At 29.9% G+C, this 11532-nt stretch overlaps 4 protein-coding genes and 1 pseudogene across 4 annotated transcripts; all 5 read left to right on the forward strand.

The window, feature by feature from the left end:
• Positions 1–82: 82 nt before the first annotated feature.
• Positions 83–2020, forward strand: LOC131847487 (uridine 5'-monophosphate synthase-like). Its single transcript, XM_059197071.1, has 4 exons — positions 83–106; positions 539–1016; positions 1132–1604; positions 1688–2020. Exons 1-4 carry the CDS (start codon positions 83–85, stop codon positions 2018–2020), a joined length of 1308 nt encoding a protein of 435 aa, XP_059053054.1.
• Positions 2021–2148: 128 nt separating this feature from the next.
• LOC131847488 (uridine 5'-monophosphate synthase-like) lies at positions 2149–4088 on the forward strand. Its single transcript, XM_059197072.1, has 4 exons — positions 2149–2172; positions 2605–3082; positions 3200–3672; positions 3756–4088. Exons 1-4 carry the CDS (start codon positions 2149–2151, stop codon positions 4086–4088), a joined length of 1308 nt encoding a protein of 435 aa, XP_059053055.1.
• Positions 4089–4222: 134 nt separating this feature from the next.
• LOC131847489 (uridine 5'-monophosphate synthase-like) lies at positions 4223–6162 on the forward strand. Its single transcript, XM_059197073.1, has 4 exons — positions 4223–4246; positions 4679–5156; positions 5274–5746; positions 5830–6162. The coding sequence occupies exons 1-4, from the start codon at positions 4223–4225 to the stop codon at positions 6160–6162; spliced, it is 1308 nt and encodes a 435-aa protein (XP_059053056.1).
• Positions 6163–6296: 134 nt separating this feature from the next.
• Positions 6297–8236, forward strand: LOC131847490 (uridine 5'-monophosphate synthase-like; annotated as a pseudogene).
• Positions 8237–8982: 746 nt separating this feature from the next.
• LOC131847491 (uridine 5'-monophosphate synthase-like) lies at positions 8983–10295 on the forward strand. Its single transcript, XM_059197074.1, has 3 exons — positions 8983–9292; positions 9761–9882; positions 9984–10295. Exons 1-3 carry the CDS (start codon positions 8983–8985, stop codon positions 10293–10295), a joined length of 744 nt encoding a protein of 247 aa, XP_059053057.1.
• Positions 10296–11532: the final 1237 nt, after the last annotated feature.

The raw sequence follows: 11532 nt of genomic DNA on the forward strand, positions 1-11532 counted from the left end.
TATATATATATATATAATTATGGTATAGTAATTATATAACTAAAGAAGTAGTAATTGAGCGACGGAGCTGAGCTCGGCATCTATGCAATGGCGCTATATCTATAAAGTCAATTTTAGATTTGTTTTGGTTTAATACTGTCTTATATTAACTTGAATTTATTGTACGACGTCAGATTCGACATTAGTTGTGTTTCATATTATATCTATTCCCAGGTTATTGAGACTGTACTGTGGCTGTAATGTGGTGTTTTGAAGAGTATCTATTGTATTCAAAATATTTATAATAATAATGTGTAAAGGGACCGGCTATATTATCAATTTAATTAACGACAATAATAAAATTATTTTTTTATTATTCAGAATTGAAATGAAATATGATTTTAATAATTTATTTGACTTGTATAAACATACTTGTGTTATAAACAGATGTTCAATATTTTAATATTTCAGATCCAATTCTAAAAGTGAATACACTTCAGGAATATAATTTGCTATTTTTGCATTATTTAAATATTAATTATCTACTTGTTTTTTTCAGGAACTATTAACAGTCCTGCTTTACGACATTGTTAGTAACCATAAAAAATATGATCACATATGTGGAGTACCTTACACAGCTCTACCAATTGCTACTTTACTTAGTGTTAAGGTAAAGAAACCAATGCTATTGCGAAGAAAAGATGCAAAAGCATATGGTACTAAGAAAATGATAGAAGGTCATTGTAAAGTGGGTGAAACTTGTCTTATAATTGAAGATGTAGTAACTTCTGGTTCTAGTGTATTAGAAACAGTCAAAGATTTAAATAAAGAAGGGTTAATAGTTAAAAATGCTATAATTATTTTAGACAGAGAACAAGGTGGCAGAATGAATCTTGAATCCAATAATGTATATATTGATTCACTATTTACAATGACTGAGTTAATTGACATTCTCGAAAAACATAAAAAGATTACAAAAGAAATGTCTATAAAGATTCACAAATATTTAACAGAAGTTAAAGCACCAGTAACTAAAGGTAAGTGCATATACCTGATTTCTATATAAGATTTACCATTTATTATATCAACTCCTTGATATAAGTTATTTTGTTGATCCATTTCCAACAATTTAATAATACTCATTGTTTGCAGATTCATTTGAGGACAGAATTCGAATACCTTTCGAGAAGAGAGCAGAGTTATCAAAGAATCTAGTAGCAAAACAACTCTTTGACATTATGTCTATTAAAAAAACAAACCTATGTTTATCTGTCGATTTGACATCAACTGTAAAAATTCTCGAACTTCTAGAAAAAGTAGGAGAATACATATGCTTAGTGAAAACCCATGTTGATATTATAGAAGATTTTACTTCTGATTTCATTTCTCGACTTAAACAATTAGCGGACAGATTTAATTTTTTTATTCTGGAGGACAGGAAATTTGCGGATATTGGTAACACAGTATCATTACAATATCAAAAAGGGTTATATAAGATTTCAGAATGGGCAGATTGTGTGACATCTCATTCTTTACCTGGAGAGGGTATATTGAAGGCTCTGAGCAGTGCATGTACTGGAATAGAAAACCGTGGTGTATTTCTTCTAGCTGAAATGAGCAGTGAGGTATAAATAGAATCTTAGCTCTTAGATGAAACGAAATGTAAACTTAGAACCTGGTTATGTAAACAAATTATTTTTTTTGACAGGGAAATTTGATCTCTGCAGAATACAGAGAAGAAACTGTGAACATGGCTTCAAAGAATCCAAATATAATTACTGGTTTTGTATGCCAAAATAAGGATACATTTAAAGATCCTGGGCTGTTACAATTAACTCCTGGCGTACAACTCGAAAGTGCTAAGGATGATCTGGGTCAAGTATACAATACACCAGAAAAAGTAATTTTAGAAAATGGTGCAGATATTGTGGTTGTTGGGCGCGGAATAGTCAATGCAAAGAGCCCAGAAGCACAGGCGGTCGTTTACAGAGATGCTTTATGGAAATGTTATTCAAAAAGAATCTCAGGTAAATTAGAGTAAGTGTTAGTTGAGTAAAAAAAATTATTATTATATATATATATATATATATATATATATATATAATTATGGTATAGTAATTATATAACTAAAGAAGTAGTAATTGAGCGACGGAGCTGAGCTCGGCATCTATGCAATGGCGCTATATCTATAAAGTCAATTTTAGATTTGTTTTGGTTTAATACTGTCTTATATTAACTTGAATTTATTGTACGACGTCAGATTCGACATTAGTTGTGTTTCATATTATATCTATTCCCAGGTTATTGAGACTGTACTGTGGCTGTAATGTGGTGTTTTGAAGAGTATCTATTGTATTCAAAATATTTATAATAATAATGTGTAAAGGGACCGGCTATATTATCAATTTAATTAACGACAATAATAAAATTATTTTTTTATTATTCAGAATTGAAATGAAATATGATTTTAATAATTTATTTGACTTGTATAAACATACTTGTGTTATAAACAGATGTTCAATATTTTAATATTTCAGATCCAATTCTAAAAGTGAATACACTTCAGGAATATAATTTGCTATTTTTGCATTATTTAAATATTAATTATCTACTTGTTTTTTTCAGGAACTATTAACAGTCCTGCTTTACGACATTGTTAGTAACCATAAAAAATATGATCACATATGTGGAGTACCTTACACAGCTCTACCAATTGCTACTTTACTTAGTGTTAAGGTAAAGAAACCAATGCTATTGCGAAGAAAAGATGCAAAAGCATATGGTACTAAGAAAATGATAGAAGGTCATTGTAAAGTGGGTGAAACTTGTCTTATAATTGAAGATGTAGTAACTTCTGGTTCTAGTGTATTAGAAACAGTCAAAGATTTAAATAAAGAAGGGTTAATAGTTAAAAATGCTATAATTATTTTAGACAGAGAACAAGGTGGCAGAATGAATCTTGAATCCAATAATGTATATATTGATTCACTATTTACAATGACTGAGTTAATTGACATTCTCGAAAAACATAAAAAGATTACAAAAGAAATGTCTATAAAGATTCACAAATATTTAACAGAAGTTAAAGCACCAGTAACTAAAGGTAAGTGCATATACCTGATTTCTATATAAGATTTACCATTTATTATATCAACTCCTTGATATAAGTTATTTTGTTGATGTCCATTTCCAACAATTTAATAATACTCATTGTTTGCAGATTCATTTGAGGACAGAATTCGAATACCTTTCGAGAAGAGAGCAGAGTTATCAAAGAATCTAGTAGCAAAACAACTCTTTAATATTATGTCTATTAAAAAAACAAACCTATGTTTATCTGTCGATTTGACATCAACTGTAAAAATTCTCGAACTTCTAGAAAAAGTAGGAGAATACATATGCTTAGTGAAAACCCATGTTGATATTATAGAAGATTTTACTTCTGATTTCATTTCTCGACTTAAACAATTAGCGGACAGATTTAATTTTTTTATTCTGGAGGACAGGAAATTTGCGGATATTGGTAACACAGTATCATTACAATATCAAAAAGGGTTATATAAGATTTCAGAATGGGCAGATTGTGTGACATCTCATTCTTTACCTGGAGAGGGTATATTGAAGGCTCTGAGCAGTGCATGTACTGGAATAGAAAACCGTGGTGTATTTCTTCTAGCTGAAATGAGCAGTGAGGTATAAATAGAATCTTAGCTCTTAGATGAAACGAAATTTAAACTTAGAACCTGGTTATGTAAACAAATTATTTTTTTTGACAGGGAAATTTGATCTCTGCAGAATACAGAGAAGAAACTGTGAACATGGCTTCAAAGAATCCAAATATAATTACTGGTTTTGTATGCCAAAATAAGGATACATTTAAAGATCCTGGGCTGTTACAATTAACTCCTGGCGTACAACTCGAAAGTGCTAAGGACGATCTGGGTCAAGTATACAATACACCAGAAAAAGTAATTTTAGAAAATGGTGCAGATATTGTGGTTGTTGGGCGCGGAATAGTCAATGCAAAGAGCCCAGAAGCACAGGCGGTCGTTTACAGAGATGCTTTATGGAAATGTTATTCAAAAAGAATCTCAGGTAAATTAGAGTAAGTGTTAGTTGAGTAAAAAAATATTATTATATATATATATATATATATATATATATATATATATATATAATTATGGTATAGTAATTATATAACTAAAGAAGTAGTAATTGAGCGACGGAGCTGAGCTCGGCATCTATGCAATGGCGCTATATCTATAAAGTCAATTTTAGATTTGTTTTGGTTTAATACTGTCTTATATTAACTTGAATTTATTGTACGACGTCAGATTCGACATTAGTTGTGTTTCATATTATATCTATTCCCAGGTTATTGAGACTGTACTGTGGCTGTAATGTGGTGTTTTGAAGAGTATCTATTGTATTCAAAATATTTATAATAATAATGTGTAAAGGGACCGGCTATATTATCAATTTAATTAACGACAATAATAAAATTATTTTTTTATTATTCAGAATTGAAATGAAATATGATTTTAATAATTTATTTGACTTGTATAAACATACTTGTGTTATAAACAGATGTTCAATATTTTAATATTTCAGATCCAATTCTAAAAGTGAATACACTTCAGGAATATAATTTGCTATTTTTGCATTATTTAAATATTAATTATCTACTTGTTTTTTTCAGGAACTATTAACAGTCCTGCTTTACGACATTGTTAGTAACCATAAAAAATATGATCACATATGTGGAGTACCTTACACAGCTCTACCAATTGCTACTTTACTTAGTGTTAAGGTAAAGAAACCAATGCTATTGCGAAGAAAAGATGCAAAAGCATATGGTACTAAGAAAATGATAGAAGGTCATTGTAAAGTGGGTGAAACTTGTCTTATAATTGAAGATGTAGTAACTTCTGGTTCTAGTGTATTAGAAACAGTCAAAGATTTAAATAAAGAAGGGTTAATAGTTAAAAATGCTATAATTATTTTAGACAGAGAACAAGGTGGCAGAATGAATCTTGAATCCAATAATGTATATATTGATTCACTATTTACAATGACTGAGTTAATTGACATTCTCGAAAAACATAAAAAGATTACAAAAGAAATGTCTATAAAGATTCACAAATATTTAAGAGAAGTTAAAGCACCAGTAACTAAAGGTAAGTGCGTATATCTGATTTCTATATAAGATTTACCATTTATTATATCAACTCCTTGATATAAGTTATTTTGTTGATGTCCATTTCCAACAATTTAATAATACTCATTGTTTGCAGATTCATTTGAGGACAGAATTCGAATACCTTTCGAGAAGAGAGCAGAGTTATCAAAGAATCTAGTAGCAATACAACTCTTTAACAGTATGTCTATTAAAAAAACAAACCTATGTTTATCTGTCGATTTGACATCACCTGTAAAAATTCTCGAACTTCTAGAAAAAGTAGGAGAATACATATGCTTAGTGAAAACCCATGTTGATATTATAGAAGATTTTACTTCTGATTTCATTTCTCGACTTAAACAATTAGCGGACAGATTTAATTTTTTTATTCTGGAGGACAGGAAATTTGCGGATATTGGTAACACAGTATCATTACAATATCAAAAAGGGTTATATAAGATTTCAGAATGGGCAGATTGTGTGACATCTCATTCTTTACCTGGAGAGGGTATATTGAAGGCTCTGAGCAGTGCATGTACTGGAATAGAAAACCGTGGTGTATTTCTTCTAGCTGAAATGAGCAGTGAGGTATAAATAGAATCTTAGCTCTTAGATGAAACGAAATTTAAACTTAGAACCTGGTTATGTAAACAAATTATTTTTTTTGACAGGGAAATTTGATCTCTGCAGAATACAGAGAAGAAACTGTGAACATGGCTTCAAAGAATCCAAATATAATTACTGGTTTTGTATGCCAAAATAAGGATACATTTAAAGATCCTGGGCTGTTACAATTAACTCCTGGCGTACAACTCGAAAGTGCTAAGGACGATCTGGGTCAAGTATACAATACACCAGAAAAAGTAATTTTAGAAAATGGTGCAGATATTGTGGTTGTTGGGCGCGGAATAGTCAATGCAAAGAGCCCAGAAGCACAGGCGGTCGTTTACAGAGATGCTTTATGGAAATGTTATTCAAAAAGAATCTCAGGTAAATTAGAGTAAGTGTTAGTTGAGTAAAAAAATATTATTATATATATATATATATATATATATATATATATATATATATAATTATGGTATAGTAATTATATAACTAAAGAAGTAGTAATTGAGCGACGGAGCTGAGCTCGGCATCTATGCAATGGCGCTATATCTATAAAGTCAATTTTAGATTTGTTTTGGTTTAATACTGTCTTATATTAACTTGAATTTATTGTACGACGTCAGATTCGACATTAGTTGTGTTTCATATTATATCTATTCCCAGGTTATTGAGACTGTACTGTGGCTGTAATGTGGTGTTTTGAAGAGTATCTATTGTATTCAAAATATTTATAATAATAATGTGTAAAGGGACCGGCTATATTATCAATTTAATTAACGACAATAATAAAATTATTTTTTTATTATTCAGAATTGAAATGAAATATGATTTTAATAATTTATTTGACTTGTATAAACATACTTGTGTTATAAACAGATGTTCAATATTTTAATATTTCAGATCCAATTCTAAAAGTGAATACACTTCAGGAATATAATTTGCTATTTTTGCATTATTTAAATATTAATTATCTACTTGTTTTTTTCAGGAACTATTAACAGTCCTGCTTTACGACATTGTTAGTAACCATAAAAAATATGATCACATATGTGGAGTACCTTACACAGCTCTACCAATTGCTACTTTACTTAGTGTTAAGGTAAAGAAACCAATGCTATTGCGAAGAAAAGATGCAAAAGCATATGGTACTAAGAAAATGATAGAAGGTCATTATAAAGTGGGTGAAACTTGTCTTATAATTGAAGATGTAGTAACTTCTGGTTCTAGTGTATTAGAAACAGTCAAAGATTTAAATAAAGAAGGGTTAATAGTTAAAAATGCTATAATTATTTTAGACAGAGAACAAGGTGGCAGAATGAATCTTGAATCCAATAATGTATATATTGATTCACTATTTACAATGACTGAGTTAATTGACATTCTCGAAAAACATAAAAAGATTACAAAAGAAATGTCTATAAAGATTCACAAATATTTAAGAGAAGTTAAAGCACCAGTAACTAAAGGTAAGTGCATATATCTGATTTCTATATAAGATTTACCATTTATTATATCAACTCCTTGATATAAGTTATTTTATTGATGACCATTTCCAACAATTTAATAATACTCATTGTTTGCAGATTAATTTGAGGACAGAATTCGAATACCTTTCGAGAAGAGAGCAGAGTTATCAAAGAATCTAGTAGCAAAACAACTCTTTAATATTATGTCTATTAAAAAAACAAACCTATGTTTATCTGTCGATTTGACATCACCTGTAAAAATTCTCGAACTTCTAGAAAAAGTAGGAGAATACATATGCTTAGTGAAAACCCATGTTGATATTATAGAAGATTTTACTTCTGATTTCATTTCTCGACTTAAACAATTAGCGGACAGATTTAATTTTTTGATTCTGGAGGACAGGAAATTTGCGGATATTGGTAACACAGTATCATTACAATATCAAAAAGGGTTATATAAGATTTCAGAATGGGCAGATTGTGTGACATCTCATTCTTTACCTGGAGAGGGTATATTGAAGGCTCTGAGCAGTGCATGTACTGGAATAGAAAACCGTGGTGTATTTCTTCTAGCTGAAATGAGCAGTGAGGTATAAATAGAATCTTAGCTCTTAGATGAAACGAAATTTAAACTTAGAACCTGGTTATGTAAACAAATTATTTTTTTTGACAGGGAAATTTGATCTCTGCAGAATACAGAGAAGAAACTGTGAACATGGCTTCAAAGAATCCAAATATAATTACTGGTTTTGTATGCCAAAATAAGGATACATTTAAAGATCCTGGGCTGTTACAATTAACTCCTGGCGTACAACTCGAAAGTGCTAAGGACGATCTGGGTCAAGTATACAATACACCAGAAAAAGTAATTTTAGAAAATGGTGCAGATATTGTGGTTGTTGGGCGCGGAATAGTCAATGCAAAGAGCCCAGAAGCACAGGCGGTCGTTTACAGAGATGCTTTATGGAAATGTTATTCAAAAAGAATCTCAGGTAAATTAGAGTAAGTGTTAGTTGAGTAAAAAAATATTATTACATATATATATATATATATATATATATAATTATGGTATAGTAATTATATAACTAAAGAAGTAGTAATTGAGCGACGGAGCTGAGCTCGGCATCTATGCAATGGCGCTATATCTATAAAGTCAATTTTAGATTTGTTTTGGTTTAATACTGTCTTATATTAACTTGAATTTATTGTACGACGTCAGATTCGACATTAGTTGTGTTTCATATTATATCTATTCCCAGGTTATTGAGACTGTACTGTGGCTGTAATGTGGTGTTTTGAAGAGTATCTATTGTATTCAAAATATTTATAATAATAATGTGTAAAGGGACCGGCTATATTATCAATTTAATTAACGACAATAATAAAATTATTTTTTTATTATTCAGAATTGAAATGAAATATGATTTTAATAATTTATTTGACTTGTATAAACATACTTGTGTTATAAACAGATGTTCAATATTTTAATATTTCAGATCCAATTCTAAAAGTGAATACACTTCAGGAATATAATTTGCTATTTTTGCATTATTTAAATATTAATTATCTACTTGTTTTTTTCAGGAACTATTAACAGTCCTGCTTTACGACATTGTTAGTAACCATAAAAAATATGATCACATATGTGGAGTACCTTACACAGCTCTACCAATTGCTACTTTACTTAGTGTTAAGGTAAAGAAACCAATGCTATTGCGAAGAAAAGAGGCAAAAGCATATGGTACTAAGAAAATGATAGAAGGTCATTATAAAGTGGGTGAAACTTGTCTTATAATTGAAGATGTAGTAACTTCTGGTTCTAGTGTATTAGAAACAGTCAAAGATTTAAATAAAGAAGGGTTAATAGTTAAAAATGCTGTAATTATTTTAGACAGAGAACAAGGTGGCAGAATGAATCTTGAATCCAATAATGTATATATTGATTCACTATTTACAATGACTGAGTTAATTGACATTCTCGAAAAACATAAAAAGATTACAAAAGAAATGTCTATAAAGCTTCACAAATATCTAAGAGAAGTTAAAGCACCAGTAACTAAAGGTAAGTGCATATATCTGATTTCTATATAAGATTTACCATTTATTATATCAACTCCTTGATATAAGTTATTTTATTGATGACCATTTCCAACAATTTAATAATACTCATTGTTTGCAGATTAATTTGAGGACAGAATTCGAATACCTTTCGAGAAGAGAGCAGAGTTATCAAAGAATCTAGTAGCAAAACAACTCTTTAACATTATGTCTATTAAAAAAACAAACCTATGTTTATCTGTCGATTTGACATCATCTGTAAAAATTCTCGAACTTCTAGAAAAAGTAGGAGAATACATATGCTTAGTGAAAACCCATGTTGATATTATAGAAGATTTTACTTCTGATTTCATTTCTCGACTTAAACAATTAGCGGACAGATTTAATTTTTTGATTCTGGAGGACAGGAAATTTGCGGATATTGGTAACACAGTATCATTACAATATCAAAAAGGGTTATATAAGATTTCAGAATGGGGAGATTGTGTGACATCTCATTCTTTACCTGGAGAGGCTATATTGAAGGCTCTGAGCAGTGCATGTACTGGAATAGAAAACCGTGGTGTATTTCTTCTAGCTGAATTGAGCAGTGAGGTATAAATAGAATCTTAGCTCTTAGATGAAACGAAATTTAAACTTAGAACCTGGTTATGTAAACAAATTATTTTTTTGACAGGGAAATTTGATTTCTGCAGAATACAGAGAAGAAACTGAACATGGCTTCAAAGAATCCAAATATAATTACTGGTTTTGTATGCCAAAATAAGGATACATTTAAAGATCCTGGGCTGTTACAATTAACTCCTGGCGTACAACTCGAAAGTGCTAAGGACGATCTGGGTCAAGTATACAATACACCAGAAAAAGTAATTTTAGAAAATGGTGCAGATATTGTGGTTGTTGGGCGCGGAATAGTCAATGCAAAGAGCCCAGAAGCACAGGCGGTCGTTTACAGAGATGCTTTATGGAAATGTTATTCAAAAAGAATCTCAGGTAAATTAGAGTAAGTGTTAGTTGAGTAAAAAATTATTATTACATATATATATATAATTATGGTATAGTAATTATATAACTAAAGAAGTAGTAATTGAGCGACGGAGCTGAGTTCGGCATCTATGCAATGGCGCTATATCTATAAAGTAAATTTTAGATTTGTTTTGGTTTAAATAGAGTGACTTGACAGAGGTCCTATAAACTTTAGAAACTATAAAATACAGGTTCTTATATTTGTGTACAAACAGGATAGATCGTAAAATATATACTAAGCGGAAGTTTTATTTGTGAATAACTTTCGAAACATTCCAGTCTAATATATTTATTTAAGATATAAAAACAGATAAATGTCAATAACTTAAGTGCCTACTCATATATATATTATAAAACATACCTACCCTATATACCTAAGTCAATCTAATGTGAAAAATTTTTAGACGTCTCGTCATAGGACTTATTACATAAGTGCTTAAAATTAAAATTATTCTATTCCCTATTCTTGCACTGATGACAACTAGTAAATCAAAGTATAATTAGCTTATGTGTAATATCTAGAAGTTAAGGTGGGTTGGTGGTGATATATATATTGTATTCTTACTATGTCACGCACAGAGCCGATATGCATCTATTTAGACATTCCTAGATAGACTTGTATTATGGTTGGTCAATTAAATACATCATGTATACAATAAACCTACAGAAGAAGGCAAGAGCATTTATTGGCATTTTATTTAAGTACCGATCTATATACTACTACTACTATTATACTATAGATGTGAAATAAATGGAATACAAAGAAAAATATCGTTTTATTGTCTATATTTTATCATTACATGTAATAAAATCGTCGAACTTTAACAAGGCGAAATCTGTGTTGTAATTTGTAAATTTGTGTGTTTACTTCCTCTCGTATACCTACTGATGATATATATATATATTTATAAAATAAAGTATCGTTCTACAATTAGAATGAGAATTTCACATTACTGCAATGAAATAAGAACCATGGGTACAACGATAGCCTTTATAGGGGAACAAAATGAAATTTACGTACCTACGTAGGAGAAATAAGGGAAAATTAAACGATAATGTAGGAGAGAATGAGAATGATATAATTGTCTACTGTGGGTTAGGTGGGTAGGTACATTCGAATCATATATATCTATCTATAATTAATAATGATATATGATGTATATATAGTTGTTCTTGTAACAAAACATCCCGTCCCCTGGATGAATGGAACCAAAGAAA

The sequence above is a fragment of the Achroia grisella genome, unplaced genomic scaffold (genome assembly GCF_030625045.1).
Source record: "Achroia grisella isolate CSIRO2021 unplaced genomic scaffold, CSIRO_AGI_Agris_v1 utg537, whole genome shotgun sequence".
Classification (NCBI taxonomy): Eukaryota; Metazoa; Arthropoda; class Insecta; order Lepidoptera; family Pyralidae; genus Achroia; species Achroia grisella.

Bases quoted from the DNA above. Each gene is read 5' to 3' on its own strand.
- LOC131847487 (XM_059197071.1), top strand. From the start codon at position 83: ATGCAATGGCGCTATATCTATAAA. The intron at 107-538 runs GTCAATTTTAGA...TGTTTTTTTCAG, and splicing joins AATGGCGCTATATCTATAAA to GAACTATTAACAGTCCTGCT. The intron at 1,017-1,131 runs GTAAGTGCATAT...CATTGTTTGCAG, and splicing joins TAAAGCACCAGTAACTAAAG to ATTCATTTGAGGACAGAATT.
- LOC131847488 (XM_059197072.1), top strand. From the start codon at position 2,149: ATGCAATGGCGCTATATCTATAAA. The intron at 2,173-2,604 runs GTCAATTTTAGA...TGTTTTTTTCAG, and splicing joins AATGGCGCTATATCTATAAA to GAACTATTAACAGTCCTGCT. The intron at 3,083-3,199 runs GTAAGTGCATAT...CATTGTTTGCAG, and splicing joins TAAAGCACCAGTAACTAAAG to ATTCATTTGAGGACAGAATT.
- LOC131847489 (XM_059197073.1), top strand. From the start codon at position 4,223: ATGCAATGGCGCTATATCTATAAA. The intron at 4,247-4,678 runs GTCAATTTTAGA...TGTTTTTTTCAG, and splicing joins AATGGCGCTATATCTATAAA to GAACTATTAACAGTCCTGCT. The intron at 5,157-5,273 runs GTAAGTGCGTAT...CATTGTTTGCAG, and splicing joins TAAAGCACCAGTAACTAAAG to ATTCATTTGAGGACAGAATT.
- LOC131847491 (XM_059197074.1), top strand. From the start codon at position 8,983: ATGATAGAAGGTCATTATAAAGTGGGTGAAACTTGTCTTATAATTGAA. The intron at 9,293-9,760 runs GTAAGTGCATAT...ATAAGATTTCAG, and splicing joins TAAAGCACCAGTAACTAAAG to AATGGGGAGATTGTGTGACA. The intron at 9,883-9,983 runs GTATAAATAGAA...TGATTTCTGCAG, and splicing joins TAGCTGAATTGAGCAGTGAG to AATACAGAGAAGAAACTGAA.